The sequence below is a fragment of the Typopeltis vanoorti genome, chromosome 2 (assembly GCF_054136105.1).
Source record: "Typopeltis vanoorti isolate ZY-2024b chromosome 2, IOZ_Tvanoo_1.0, whole genome shotgun sequence".
NCBI lineage: Eukaryota > Metazoa > Arthropoda > Arachnida > Uropygi > Thelyphonidae > Typopeltis > Typopeltis vanoorti.
Genome location: NC_143550.1, coordinates 125,033,487 through 125,049,703, shown reverse-complemented (window position 1 = coordinate 125,049,703; position 16,217 = coordinate 125,033,487). Strand labels below are relative to the sequence as shown.

General features: G+C 33.2%; 1 protein-coding gene across 4 annotated transcripts in view; it reads left to right on the top strand.

The window, feature by feature from the left end:
• LOC150109414 (dnaJ homolog subfamily C member 28) overlaps positions 1-3,265 on the top strand; it is a 120,272-nt gene extending 117,007 nt beyond the window's left edge. For all 4 annotated transcript variants that reach the window (XM_090408047.1, XM_090408064.1, XM_090408038.1 and 1 more), the window contains one exon: positions 3,089-3,265. In XM_090408047.1, coding sequence (XP_090264173.1) covers positions 3,089-3,250 — 162 coding nt within the window. In that variant the 3' untranslated portion in view covers positions 3,251-3,265. The remainder of the gene's footprint in view (positions 1-3,088) is intronic.
• Positions 3,266-16,217: the final 12,952 nt, after the last annotated feature.

Sequence of the window (16,217 nt, the reverse complement as noted above, 5' to 3'; positions counted from 1 at the left end):
AGAACGGGAACTTAAACCTTGGATATTCATTGGCGAGCCATGAAGAAAATAACTGATTGATTCAGCCAGAGAGGCATGTGGTGAGGTTGTCTGCAAGGATAGAAAAATCAGAACTCCATGGTGGACACAGGAAGTTAAAGAGGCAGTGAAGGAAAAGAAGAAAGCATATCAAAAGTTCCTGGCATATATGTCAGCTTGTGCTCTTAGAGAATACAGAGACAAATGTAAGAAAGATAAACACTGTGTAAAACTGGCTAAATAAAAGTCATGGGAGGACTTTGGCAAGAACATAGAAAATAAATATCAAGAAAGTGGCAAGATATTCTGGAGCTTGTTGATGAAGCTCAGAAATGGAGGAAAGAATACTGTAAAAGGAATTAGAGATGATAAAGGTGACATGAGAACAGGAGAAAAAGATATACTTGAAGCATGGAGTAATTACTTCGAAAAATTGCTAAATGAAACAAGCAGTGATGACAGCACATTGGTAAAAAACACTGACCAGACATGCAGTCAGGAATACGTATCTGTACTTGAAGTAGAAAAAGCCTGAAATGTGGAAAGGCAGCTGAAGTAGATGATATTCGACCAGAAATGCTCAAGTATGGATGTATAAAGGTCTTACAATGGTTGAATGCATAGAGACACAGGGATGAATTCCAGATGATTGGAGTAGAGCTCTCATAGTACCCATGTATAAAAAGGGAAATAAAACTGAATGTGAGAATTACAGAGGTATTTCTCTACTGAGTGTTCCTAGTAAGATATATACTTGAGAAAAGGTTTAGGAGGATTGTGGAAGAGAAGCTTGGCGAAGAACAAGCTGAATTCATACCAAATAGAGGCTGTCAGGATCTGATTTTCACTTTACAACAGATACTTGAGAAATCATGGGTATATAACAGAGATCTGTATTTAAATTTTGTAGATTTGGAAAAGGCATATGACAAGGTGCCAAGAGAGAAGCCAATTGAAACGCTACAGTTATATTGTGTCAATGGGGCATTATATCAAGCAATACTTAGTTTTTATTTGGGTTGTAAGTCGGTAGTTAGAATTGAAGGAAGTACAGGAAGATAGTTTAATGTTAAATCTGGCGTCAGACAAGGATGTACTTTATCCCCACTATTATTCATTATCTATATGGATCACATTATGAAGGAAAGTGGTATTAAACCTGATATCAAAATTGGAGATGTTAATCTCAGCTGTTTTCTTTAAATGGATGATGTTATACTTCTAAAAAAATCCAGTGCATAAGAAGGAGGTTCAGGAGAGTTGTATAATCTAGATAAGAATTCGGCAATGGCGATAAATGGAATATCAGCAAGAATGCTATAGGAATATTCAGGTAAAATCTCCACCCCCAGTTTAGCTGGGTTAGACATTGCAATTATCCTTCTGAACTGTATTTGCAGTTCTTATTCGGCTATGAGCTGAATGCAGCATGCCCGTAATCAGCCCATTCCAAAGAAAGGTGATAGAGGTTAGCCAATAAAATACTATTAAAATTACTCTCACTTTCATTCCCTCAAAAACTACAGAGAAGATTATCAACAGCCAACTTCTACAAAGTTCTATACTACTCAGAGACCTATCAGCTAATCAGTGACCAATAGTATAAATTCTACTCTCAATCCACATCTGATCTTTCAGCATTCATCACTGCCCTCTTCTGAATATCATCAGGCAATGCTAGTGAGGCTTTGAGTGAACTAGCACCACACCAAATGTGTGATCAGTATTCCACGTTTGGAGAGATTCAGGATTTATACTTTGGCAGCTGCAGGATAATTGAAGAAGAAAAATTTGATCATGTTTTGATATTCGAGTGTTACTGAAAATAAGGGAAGTGATATGAGATCTTCTTTGTGGAAGATATAGGATTGCGTTTTAGTAGAGTTGAAGTTTGCAAGGTTATCCTCACCCCCATTAAAGAATAGGGACTGAAATACAGAGCTCATAAATACTCCTATGCTCATGGTGAAATTTGAGGAGATGAAACCATCTGCTGTGACATGTAGTGAGCAACAAGACAGAGGAATCTGTCAATCATTATAATTGCAAAAGGCAGACCACAGGATGGTAGTTTCCTCATCATCCCACTGCACCAGACCTGATCAAATGTCTTAGAAATGCTGAGAGTGACCACGTGAGTTTCTGCAGTCCTTTCGATAGTTTGAATCCAGAGATCAGTGATAAATGCTGGAAGATCAACTGTGGATTGAGAGGTTGTCAATTCAGTGTTGTAAAATATAAGGTAATGCACTTCAGAACGAAAATATTACATACATTAGGTATAGTTTCTGGGAAAATTCCCATGCTACTCCTCTTAAACACTATTATTATAATTACAGCTATTATTGCCTGTTTTTGTTTAGGAGTGTCTCTTATTTTAAATACATTAGCTATTATTACTCAAAAAAGGGGTATATATATATTTTAGGGCATTATGGGTGGGTATAGAAGGCAAGCATAACAAATCTTTTGGATTGCCTTTAGCCTGCAGAGCCAATTATTTTCATACTCCAGCTTTGCTTTCTGTGCAATACTTGTAACTTTATTGACCTACCCTTTATAAAATTCATAATTTCTTCTAAAAATCAGCATATTTAAGAACAGTTTTTAGTAGAGATAAATTAAAGTCTAGACACAAGTGAGAATTTGACACTTCTAGATGATGGATCTAGACCTCACAGTAGAACTCAAAATGACATAGTGTGGGTAAGAAACAAGTGAACTCCAGATTCTTCTCGTGGTGTGTGGGGAGGACATTAGATGTTGTGTGTATATCTTTGATCAATGAATTCAGGAAGTAATATAAGTATTTAAGTGTGTAGGGATTGTCCCTTGACGAGTTCTTGAACTCTCTGGATTAACCTGCATATAATAATAAATGTAAATAAATATCAGAAGACATGAACGTCTGTAAAAAGTAAAACTCAAGTTTTGAGAAAATGCTAGTTTGAAATTATGCTTGAAAAGTAAGTACTGATTTATTTTTATTCTTGTTTGTTTGAACAATATTTGATTGCAAACTTGATATACATTTTTTATAAATAATATTATTTTATATCTTTTCACATAGTTACACTTTCAGCTGAAGAAAGAAGCAGAGAACATATTAAGGCATGGGAAAAACAAAACTGATTGCCACAAAGAAATGAAATGTAGTTCTACAACTGATAATCAGAAACATGATGACAGTGACTTGGGATTATTTGATTTTATATGGAAAATATTTAAATAAATGTTAATATACTTAGTTAAATAATCATTTGTAAGATCTTGAAGATAACATTTTTTAAATTTATTTATTAACATTACCATGGACACATGAATTCACTTACAAAACCATAGGCAGTTTAGATGTATAAACATTTAGAAAACATTATCTGAAAAAATATATAGAACCTTTTTTAATGTAACAAAATGAGCTTCATATTTCCAGGATTTTACCTGATTTTATTAAATAATTGTTCAAGTATTGACTGAAAAAAGAGAATATGCCCATGAATTCTGCATCAGTCAAACAGAATAAACATATGCTATTATTTTGTAAGCATCTTCATGGAGTCAAAGACTCATCATAGAAGGCCAAACATGATACCTTATTCATATCTTTGTTGTGTTATTGCAACACAATGCCCAGGCCTGTACTTATGCACAGGTGCATAAAGCTCTAGCTGGGGCCCCAAAAAAAGTTATGGACAATTTAAGGGTCCCAAAAATGAGGGAAAGAGCCCCAGAGCACTCTAGCACCTTGAGCCCAGCCTGCCCGGGAAAAGTGTAAGTACAGCCTTGACAATGCCACGAAAAGCGAATTGATACAAACAGATTTTAATTTGTTAATAATTTGTAATTAAAATAAAAAGCCAAAAGGCTAGTTTTCTGGCAATTGAATAGATATTAAATGGATAAGAATCCTATATTGTTATATAGCCAGTAAATGAAACTCAAGATCGATAACTACGATCTATGAGTTTCAATGCCGAAAAACTATCGGCGAAGGCAATTCGAAGCAAAGGTGGAGCAAGCTCCCTCACTATTCTTGATATTCTCTCATAATGTAAAACACAGCTCCTAGGAGATGTAATACTGTCATTACATTATGAGGGGAGGTCACTACCCAGACCGGTTTCAACCTTTTTTGAGGTCTCATCAGTGAGTAGGTAGACCTGGAAAATATCAAAGCTTAGTGAAAAGGACTTACATACCTTCACTATACGAATGCCATAAAGGTGTGCTATTGCCAGAAAACTAGCCTTTTGGCTTTTTATTTTAATTACAAAATACAAGCACACCTTTATGGCATTCGTATAGTGAAGGTATGTAAGTTCTTTTCACTAAGCTTTGATATTTTCCAGGTCGGTTACAGGCAAATTCATCGAAAAACAGTTAATCGAAAGACAATTCGCCGAATAAACAATTTGCCGAACGACAATTTAACGAATGGCAATTCGTCGAAAATGCAATTCATCGAATGACCAATTCCTCGAATTACAATTCGTCGAAAATGCAATTCATCGAAAAAACAATTCACCGAAAATTTTTCGATGAATTCTTTCATAATTCATCGAAAAGTCATTTTTCTTGCAAATTATTGTTTAGAAAATGTTCAGTAACAATGCGGAACGTTACTCATGATACAGACAACATATGGAAGCGGTCATTGAAACGTAATAATTATTTTCTTGCATTTTAGAGCATTTAATATAAGTGTACATCCTGCTTCATTGTACAGTTAGCGATTTATCTGTAGGGAAGACAGGAGTACCACATGCACTTATCTTCCGAATAACCTCGAAAACATGTAATTGCAGTTAATAAGGGGAGGAATAGGCTAAGAAATTCGTTCTACCAAATTTTGTCACAATAAGTCTAGTCGATTGAAATTAAAAATTTCATTAATTTCATCCAGCCAGAGCGAAATTGCTAATAGCATTTAGGAACTTCTTTACGGAAATATCATGATAAAAGTGATCCATTACGAACTAAAACTGAACCGTGCATTCAGTTTCTTGTACTGAAAACTTCTGCTAAGTCAGCGAGTTATTGTAATACATAATTTCGACATTTTGCTTTGTCGCCCCGAATATAGCTGAACTGAAAACTGGAATGGTTCGACATTTTTTTGTAAAAGTTTCAAATACGGAATCCAAATAAATTTTTTTCATTAATAAATGTAATAAATAAATAAATTTACTGAACTAGTAAGTTAGTAGGCCTAATACTGAGATGACTAGGCTTTTCCTGCTGGAAATAGGCAAGTCGGACAAGAAGAACAATAAGAATCGATATTGTTCTGTAATTATTCCTTAGTAAAGCAGCATTGCTATACCAACAATCATTATATTGAGGAGGATGAGGGAAAATAGTATTAATCATTAATATTACTACTACTACTAATAATAATAATAAATTGATTCTTTGATGTAAATATTTTTCACAATATAATAATAAAATATACAGGAATTCAGAGTAAAAATATTGGAAAACTTGAAAAAATTCATTCCTGAAGATTTTTCAAGCATGTTTCACTTATTTACTCCTGTTTCTGTTATCCCTCAACGACAGGAGTGCCACATGCACTTATCTCCCGAATAACCTCGAAAGCAAGTAATTGCAGTTAATAAGGGAAGGAATAGGCTAAGAATACCAATGAGTATATGTGTGGGTATATTTCTGGGTTTTGAGGAGGTGATCGATGCAGTTTGTTTAAAAAAAAAATAATAATAGGTTAAAATATTCTCTAGGAAAGGAAAGGAAAATAATAAAATAAGGAATGATGAATAAAGAGTCTTAAAAAACAAACCTGAAAACCTTTTAGAAGCATACTCATCTAGTGTTATATTTAGATGAGCAGCGGTTGGAAGTCTTATTCGACTTTTGAAGGATGCCAGTGGTCGGCAGATCACAGTTAGAAAACACAGTGCTAAAGGAAATTGGAATTGGGTTGAGCTGTTTTGAATTAAGGAAGAAGCAACTCGCCTTAAATCACTGTTTGTTTTTCCTATTCGGTTCGCTTGTTTTTCGGCAAGTAAAAAAACAAAGTAAAAATTTCAGAGAGGAAAAACCTTCCATCCTCGTATGAGACCGGCTATCTCACCTTAAAGTTAAAACCCCATGATAAAGGCGCATGACATCCTTGATAAACGTAGGATGCTGACGTCCTTTTCAGCAGTTTCATTAAATGAGCTGTAGAATTTTTCTCTTCTCGGTTTCTGCAGTTTTGTAGAAAATAAGTTTAGGATGGAGGACTTTTTTTTTATACATTCACGCCAAGTTTTTTTGTAGTCTTCCATTTTCCAGAGATGCGATGTTTCTTAAAGTTGATTTTTCTGTTTTAGAATTTTCGAGTTGGTTCGAAAAAATGGCTCAACAATGCGATCGTGCATGATCCCATTGTTGAGCCATTTTTCCATGAGGAGACGACTACGAGAGTGGCATACCTAAATATGCTAGAGAAATTTGTGTTTCTCAGATTGAGAATGTGTAGGGCCTCATTTTCCAGCATGATGGAGCAACTCCACATTATGGCGACTGCGCGTATCCCACTGCTTGTGGCCACCGCGCAATCCCGATTTGATTCCGATGGATTTCTTCTTTTGCGTATATTTATATTCGTGTATAAATAATTAAGTAAAAGAGTTATTTTCCCAAATGATTACTTTTTCCGATTTTTACATATGGCTATGTTCGTGACCGAACAATTCATCGCGAGGAAAAATCAGAAAAATTCATCTCGCGAACTATTGATTGCAGAAAAAATTCGCTGAAAATGTTATTCGCTAGAAAATTGAAATAATATTGCATTGATACCGATATGAAAAGTAAATGCAGTGAAGACAAATTTCGTAAAGGCGTAAACTTTTACTAACGCATAAACTGAACAAACTTATTTGCCATCGCAATACATAAATGTCTTTTTACTGTATTCAGTGTTAAACAAAGCCACCTGTTTTCTGGCTTCTGCATTATAGCATCTGTTGAAGTGAAAGTTTCTTTAATGGTACATGGACATTTTCATTGTAGTCTTCGGACAAAACAGAAGTAGTAAAAATTTATCAATTCCTGAGTAAAAATGAATACTGTGTGTTATAAGAAGTTGATTTACAACAAAATATTAGCATTTTTGAAATATCTTCTATTATTGATAAGACATAAGAGCTGCTGACAGTAAAAAATAAATAAATAAAATAAAAAAAACCTAATGTATTGAAATTAACAAATTGTTCAATGCTAGCAATGTTCAGTTCTGACCTCATATCGTTGTTTTTAATATGATATTGCCATTGATGCCCTCTATTCACGCTCCTAATCTTTCTCTCTAATATCTGCGGTCTCTAGACTTTGATAGTGTTTTTTTTTTCTTTCTAAACCAGCTTTCAGATCCATAATTTTTTAAAACTGGTTCGAACACTGTCTTGTATACAGCTAGTTATAGTGTTTTGAATAATTTCTCTAATTCCATGAAACTTTGTTCTTTTTCCTTCCTACCATACCAGCTTTGCTAATTCTGTTGTCTATTTCCATATTTAAAATTTTAAATTTGCCAACTTTACTAAAAATTGTGCCTAAATAGCTGAAATATTATGCTTCTATAAGTTCTCCATTCAGGATGCAGTTCACATTTCGTCTTTTTATTGTTGATTTTCATACCAAATTTAATACAACATTTATTCAGTTTATTTAGGGAAGCAGACTTATACTGGATTTATATGAGAGTATATATATATATATATATTTTTTTTTTTTCTTGTAGGATGTACATTATGATAATATCCAGTGCGTAACCACCGTAGATATGTTGAAAATATAATATGAAGAATATCATATAGAGAATGATTCAAAATTTATGCTTATTTAGAAGAATTTCTAATGCTTACGCCCCCCTCCTTATTTTCTCCTGCAATTCAATTACATAACCACTCTAATTTCTACAGGTTTGAAAAAGTTTCCAGAGAGTATTCATAATCTATTACTCCATTTTACCATTTTGACAAAAGAAATAAGAGAATAATATTGTTGTACCGTGAAGATTCTAATTCTGTAATCTTTCTTTGCCATCTTAAATCAGCTGTTCTACTGTCTGCTGAAATTATTTGAAATTTTAGAAACACTATGCTATATTTTCAACGTGTAAAACTGCTTATATGCCTACCACACAAAAGAAAGTTCAGTAGAAATTTCAGAATTTTGTTTCTTTTTCTTAAAATAATCTAAATATTTTTACTTCTACTTCTGATGCTGGTTGCTATTTCTGAAGTAATCTACGTCCTAGAAATACATCTTCGAAATATTTGATAGTAATCCTCTTAGCTGGAGGAAAAGGGTAAAGGCTTAGATTATTCTGGGTGCTATTGAGAAAGAAGAGAGAGGACACTTAGCCAGAAGGGACACTAAAGTGCCTCAAGCTGTAGTGCGAATTAGATCAAGAATGTCGTGTTTTGTTTTCAATTGTTGATTAGTAGACATCCTAACATAGAAATAAATATAGACATTTCATTCACAGGCTGATACAGTATTTATCCTAAAATAAGTTCTTAATTTGTAATGATCAGTTTCATTTTTATTATCGAAAAATTATAAATTATTTCTTTCAATTATCTTGAAAAAGAAGATTTGAATTGTTTTTGAAAGAAAAGGAACATATGCATAATCTTATTTTTTGGTGGGGCGGTGGGGGGTTATAGACTTATTCAATCTGCAGATATTTCAGAGAATTTATTTTATAAATTTCGCAAGACAACTGTTATAAACGTAAATCACTTGGGGAAAGATGTCCTTTCATTTTAGTGTAAATAGTAGCAAATGCTTAGCTACTTCAACAATGCCATGTATCTAAACTGGAAGAAAAAAATATTTATACAAGAGTAATAACATTTATTATTACTCTTGTAATAATAAATGTTATTACTCTTGTAATAACATTTATTATTATATAAATATAAATCTGTTGATGTTAGAACTCTTACATAAATAATTTTTTTCTGACATATCTCTATTAGTTATAATGTAATCAATCTACAGATTTTTGTCCTCTTTTATTCTACCATCTTATGGGCAGCGATTTCTTCTTTGTACTACAAGAAAAAAAAAGCAGATAACACAAGAAAAATATGTAATATTTTCTTTTTCATTGGGTGAATTTACAATGACCTTTCTTTGTGTTTTGGAAGGAAAGTGTAAATGATTATTTTCTTACTATTTTTGCCATTATGACACATCTGATACAATTAGTATATCTGAACTAGCAGAAAATATATACATATCAATTTAAATCATAACCGTTAATTTCATTTTGTAATGACCAATTATACAGGAAAACCAAGAAGATTACAATATAAAGAAAATAAAGAAAAAAAATTAGTGATATGATTAAAGAATTTCATTTTATTCTCTATAAAACAGAGTCACTCAAGCAGGTCCTTCAGGAAATCTGTGAAGTATTTCTTCGAAACATGATTTTGAACAAAAATATAACATAATCTTGAACCTCCGCAGCCTGTTTTTTTTTTTTTTTTCAAAAATATTTCAAATAATTATCGTGAATTAATTTTTTTCGAGAACAAAGAAAATGTTTTGTGGAGTAAGCGATTAGAAAAAATTAGCAAAAAAATAAAAATAAATAAAAATGAAATTAGTGTTCCAAGGTAAGGCGATATTTAAATGAAGAAACTATGCAAGAACCTTTATTTTGTCCAGGCATTAAAATAGAACGAGGAACTGCATTCCTTGTTATAGACAACTGAGATGCAGCTATGAGCGTGAGATAATCCGATTAACTGTTCTCTTCAGCGGGAGGGTTTATCACACCTTCTAATGGACATGCTGGCCGAATTGCACTTCTTATAACTTCAACAGATAGCATTCATCGTATCCAGATTTATCTGGACGTCTATAGACGTCCTGCCCGGTTGAGGGGGGGGGGGGGGTAAACGAGGAGGAACTGGTACAATTAATAGATGACGTTGAACCAAATGGCGGGGAAGTTCTGCCGAAGATTATGATTGTGATGAGTCCGTTAAAGAATTCAGTTTAAAGAAATTAGCAATAGGATTAGACTTGACAAGAAAGTTATTTTATGGATAATGATCTCTCAATGGAGCTTTCCAGAAAATTTACGAGACAATTGGATATTTGTTTAGTTCCATATGATGAACTTAATAAAAAATTGTAGCATAGTGGTAAGCAAGGTCTTATTACTGACTTCTTGAATTCATAACTAAACCAACCGAAGTATGCAATAAGAACTATTGCATATATAAATAAAGAACATCTATGAAGTATACATACAATTTATAATTTTTATAATTTTTTACTATGTATTTGTTGCATAGTTTATGTTTTCTTAACTTACATGAATTACCTGAATATGTCATTGTTTATATAATCTTAAAAAAAAGAAAAAACGATTTGGGAACCTAAACCTACTTTTTCTATGTGATTTGAGTCTCGCATAACGCGATTTATATAACGCGGTATTTTTGTGGAACCTAACATCCGCGTTATACGAGAGTTACATGTACTTCAATTTGTATCTTACCTTCCAAGTCAGCAGACTTCATTCCTGCCCAATGCGGAAGTGTTTAAACTATTTAAGAATATGCAAAAAAAAAAAAAAAAAAAAAAAAAAATTGACCTCTACTGTAAGCCGAAATTTTTCTATTTTTTTTTTTCATTTTTATGCAATTTACATAACTGTTTACTATTAATTTACAAGTATACATACACATGTCATTTGTAGAGAATTAGCCAAGAACTAAAATTAGACAAGATTTTTGCATGTGCATCTTAAATATTTTAGTTATCATCTTTATGCTAAGACCAATATTGTAGATAAAAATTCCTATTACCAACAAATTTATTTACCAAGAATTGAAACTAATTGATTTTCAGTAATAATAATAATCGTATGATGATACACGGTCGTGAGTCCCCTTTATGGGGAGGAACGGTACCATCTCATTTCCTCAAAAATTTTACCCGGGCTCCGGAACAGCTGACGAATCAGACCTATGGCTGGGTCAGTATTCCTGACTGTAATCCGTGTATGTTCACTGGACAGGTTTGCCTGCTTGCGGGATGAAAAACTCCAGATAAACTGGTGGAAAACACCCTACTGTTTGTTCACGCCCAAGACCGGCTAACTTGGCTATGGCAGATCCTTAAGCTTCTCACGTCATTGACGGGAATCGAACCTAGGACACTCCTTCCGTAGGAGTACGGTGGCGAAGCTCATAGCCACGAGGCTAACCGCGCGGACTGGTTTTCGGTGATATTACACTGTAAATGGATCATATAGTTTATATGTATGTTATCTGATTTTGCTGAACTTTTTTTTTCCAAATAACTTTTCCATTTTCATTCAATTTAACTGACTTATTTACACTTAGGCTGGTAGTGATGCATTTTCTCTTGCTTTTATAATATGTATGTTTAATGTAATAAACTTGCCCTACTTTTATATTCCCGTTATTTTCCTTATGTAATTGCAATTACCAGCAACTTTCGTATACTGATAATAAATTAATCATATGAGAATTAGTAAGGAAATACAATTATTCAGTGACATATTATATATATATTATTATGCGTATTATATTATACATTATGTTACATTTCAATTTTTGCAATAATGTGCATTTATTTTAGAATACTATTCAAAACATAATACTACAAGTTTCTTAAGCATTATTACTCTACATTGTAAACTGAAGACAGTCGTTTTTGTTGTTTTCTATACTTCTTTTTATTACCTATTTTTCTGAAATCTAGTCTTCTCGTTTCCAATAATCTTTATTAGTGCATCCTTATTTATTTATTCATTGTAATTTACCCATTTTAAACACTGCATTTGTATACCAATTCTCTTTCCTGTTTTGGATTATTGCATGTGGTCAGTAGAGGATTATTATCATTAGGGGAGATACTAAGGGAAAGTGATCAGGGCTTACTTCACCTATACGACGAGTTGCCTCATATCTGAAAATACCTCAGGCACAAACTTCACTTATCTGTCTATATGCTTACTTGCGAAAAAGGATTAAAACCGAGTTTAGAAAATTGCTTGGTATCTTTAACATAGTATATACCCAAGTTAAAAATCTTTTCACATATATATTATTATATTATATTACATATAATTATACTATATTATATATATTATATTATAAGCTGTTGATTATCCGCCATGTCAACTGGAAAGTGTAGTTCACAAGTTGAAAGTGTAGTTTTAATAATTTTTCAAATTATTAAAAATCAAATCAAGCTATAAGATACAAACGGGCGTGAAATCCGTCGCAAATAAAACATTCAAGATTTCTGTTTGTGTTAATTATTTTGAGTTTTTGTCTGCAGCTTCGTGATGTGACTTTTTTTGGTTTCTTGTTTTGTTTGTGGTTGATCGCTCTCAAACTGCTATCTTAGGGTATATTCCTAAACAACTAAATGTTTTCGAGGATGCCACATGTGTAGTTTGTTCATTTGAATTTTATGGGTTTCACACTAATAACTTTCCATATGCAAATATCTGCGGCATAAATATGCTTCGGCCGAATGGACTAAGGCTTCGATGACTGTGTAATGTCTAAGTGAATATTAAATATGTTCTTCTGGCCTGCTTGCTTTTGATAGAATAAATAAATAAAAAAATAAATATATGGGCCACACTATGAAATCTGTGATGCTTGTAGCTTTCTAGTGAAAGCTCTAAGTGTATTCTACAAAAATTCTGAATTCTGAAGGAACTTCGACAATGGAAATAACTTCAACCTTAATACCCCATTAGGAGATGGAAATGAAATTCAATGTTAAATATATTAAAATTAAATATCTTTGTGATAACTTCAGCGTTCTCCTTACGATTTCTTTTACATATCCTATTCAACTACATATCCTATTCAGAGAATAGGATATGTAGTTGTATCTCATTAAAATCTCAATCTGAGCTAATTTCATAATTTTTGATTACATTTCTTTCTTAATTGTGGAAAGGCAGCATGCTCTAGGTTTCCCATTACTATTGACACTATGGAAAACTGTGATGCTTGTAGCTATCTAGTAAAAGTTGTAAGTGCGTTCTACAAAAATTCTTTAAATTCTTCGTGTACGATGCAACTTTATATTCAATGATGAAACTGTTGATTTCAGCCATTGATTTCAAAAATGTAATATATGAACTTTTAAACGATAAACCAGAAAGAAACACAAATAACAGCTTATGAATAATATATTATCTATTATCTACCTTTTCCGCAACATGAATAATTATTCACTTTTAAGTGAATAATTATTCATATGTAAACAATTATTCATAAATAAACAATTAAGCTGACCGTCAATTATAATTGACGGTCAGCTTAACAGCACAATACAACTTATATCTGAGACTTCTCAACAAAACTAACGGCTCCCAAGGGGGCCGCGCCCACAGTTTGGGAAGCGCTGGACTAAAATACTTCACATCTGTCTCAAATAATCAAAACAACCCATAACGGTCTTTCCAAAGGTCGAAGTTCTCGAGGTAGCCTGGCAGCTAAAATACCTAGGAGTAACAAGAGATGGAAAATTGAGATTGAGGGATTAAGCCGATGAGCCCTGAAAACAATATATACAGGAGCTATACTACCATTGATAATTGACGGTCAGCTTAACAGCACCATGCGACTTATATCTGGAACCATTAAAACAACTCCTATTTATTGGCTTACAATGCTAAGCAACATAATACCACCAAATCTAAGAAGTGATGCTCTGTCACAGAATATGACAAAGTACTCAGAAATACTGTATTGCCTATACATAATGACATATCAGAACTATAGCTTTACAGATTGAAATCAAGAAAGCCCCCCCTCTTCGTGAAGATAAACATCTGAGAATGATTAATTAAAATACTAAAAATTAATAGAAACGAGTGTGGAGCATAAATACTAATGCCCAACTCAAAATTTAGTTTGATAGTTGCTGCCTCAACATCCCGGCAGGGGAGAGCAGTAGTGTCTGGCGCCTGTGTGCAAAACTTTAGTTGGCGCCCCTATCCTCCCCTCCAATAAAAAAATCACTTTAAAAAAACGTTTTTTTTTAAAAATATTTCCTCCTCTTTGGCGCCTTTACTATCCTGGCGCCTGTGTGCATCGCACACATTGCACATATGGCCGGCGTGCCCCTGTATCCCGGGTGTGGAATTGGAAAGACATGGATAACACTGAACAGGATTCGTACGCAATAGAAGATGTGCAAGCTTTCTGTACAAGTGGAGGAAAATTCCCCCACCGGAGTGTGACCGTGGACACCCGAACCAATCAATCCATCATATTTGCATTGAGTGCAGTCTTCGCGCATATACGAGTCAAAGGAGCGACTTCCTAGAGGCGACACCGCCTTCTATAGACTGGATCAGAGAACATAATCTTAACTTATAAGTGCTTTGTCCGTCAACCATGTTTTACTGTAATTATTTTACTGTAATTAAAACCTGTTTTACTGTAATTATTTATCATTTACACTTTTTTTTTATTTTACTTTTTACATAGCTGTACCCATTTTTGTAAATGTACTTTTATAACTTTATGTAGATTGCCATACGATAAACAATAAATAACCTCCTGGTAGGGTTACTGTTGGGAAGAAAACGAAAACACCACACACACATACACTTAGTAATCTACAGTTATTCGACATCTGAACAACTATCGTTCAAAGAGTTGAACCGTAGGTCAGATGTCCACAGAAACTGCACTTTCTCGCGATAGTTTAGGGCTCCTGTGCAGTCAGTCGAAATTATCAATTTATTGTTTTTTCCCTTAACATTAGATATCACTATTTCTAGACATATAGAATGATGCTAAGCTGCAAACATAACTTTAACTAGGCAAAATAGCTGAAAATATCACAACATTTTCTGAAAAAATGGTATGGCGCCGTAAATGAATTCAATTTTTATATTTAGAAAGACATCCCAACTAATGTAATTCTGATTTTTATGTGTGGTCTCTTTGAGTTTACTTAGGTAGGGCGATATCGATGTTTATTCTTCTTTCCGTCAATTTACTATTTCATAGCGAACCCTCTCTCTCGTTTCGTTTTGGTTGCCTAAGAAATATCGATGTTTATTTTAATTTTTTAAATTTAGTATATATAAAAAAAAAAGATTACAAGCATTTATACTTCCAGTCTATTTTTGACATCCGTGCATCATGGTACGTGAAGAAATTTCATAGTGAATGCTTTGCTTTCTCTATGTAAAAAAATGTGGCTAATATTCCTTTCTTAATTAAGTTCATGTATTTCAGTGTAAACTTGCGTACTACAGAACTATATATATATATATATATAACGTATTTAACTTGGGTATATTATGTATTCAAGATACCAAATAATTTTATGTAAACTTGGTTTTAATCCTATTTCCAAAGTAAGCAAACGGACAAGAAAGTCAAGTTTGCGCCTGCAAGTAGTGCAAGTCCAAGACAACTCTTGGTAGTGCCAGTCGAGGCAACTCTTGGTAAAGGTGGATAAAGTTCTGCTCACTTTTCTTAGTGTGTATAATACTAATAACTAACTAACTAATATAATATATATATATGTGTGTGTGTGTGTGTGTGTGTGTGTGTATAATATAATATATATAATAATATATAACTAAATAATAACTAATAAAATGTAATATACTAATAAAGTATACTAAGAAAAGTGACCACAGCTTTATCCACCTTTACCACGAGTTGTCTCGACTGGCACTACCAAGAGTTGCCTTGGACTTGCACTACTTAGAGGCGCAAACTTGAATTTCTTGTCTGTTTGCTTACTTGGGAAATAGGATTAAAACCAAGTTAATATAAAATTAAGTTCATATATATATATATATATGTGTGTATTTTTTAATGCCTGGAAAAGAAACTTTTTTTTTCCTGGAATCATTCATTCATTATTTGGTGCCACAAGTAAACATGTGGAGAGCAATTAACTTTTTTTAACAATTAACTAGAATCTACACAACTCTTAGTGACTGATCTTCAGGCCCCTTCCGTGGGTTTGCGCCGCCTGAGTGCAAAATTTTTGTGCCCCCCCCCTTTAAAAATTAAAAGATCTCGAAGTACAATAACACGTTTCGAATCATTTTATTATACTGCACATTAACAGGAAATCTCCCCCTCTCTCTCTCTGTAAAAAATATAGTTTATGATCCTTTTTCATTAATGTATGAATTT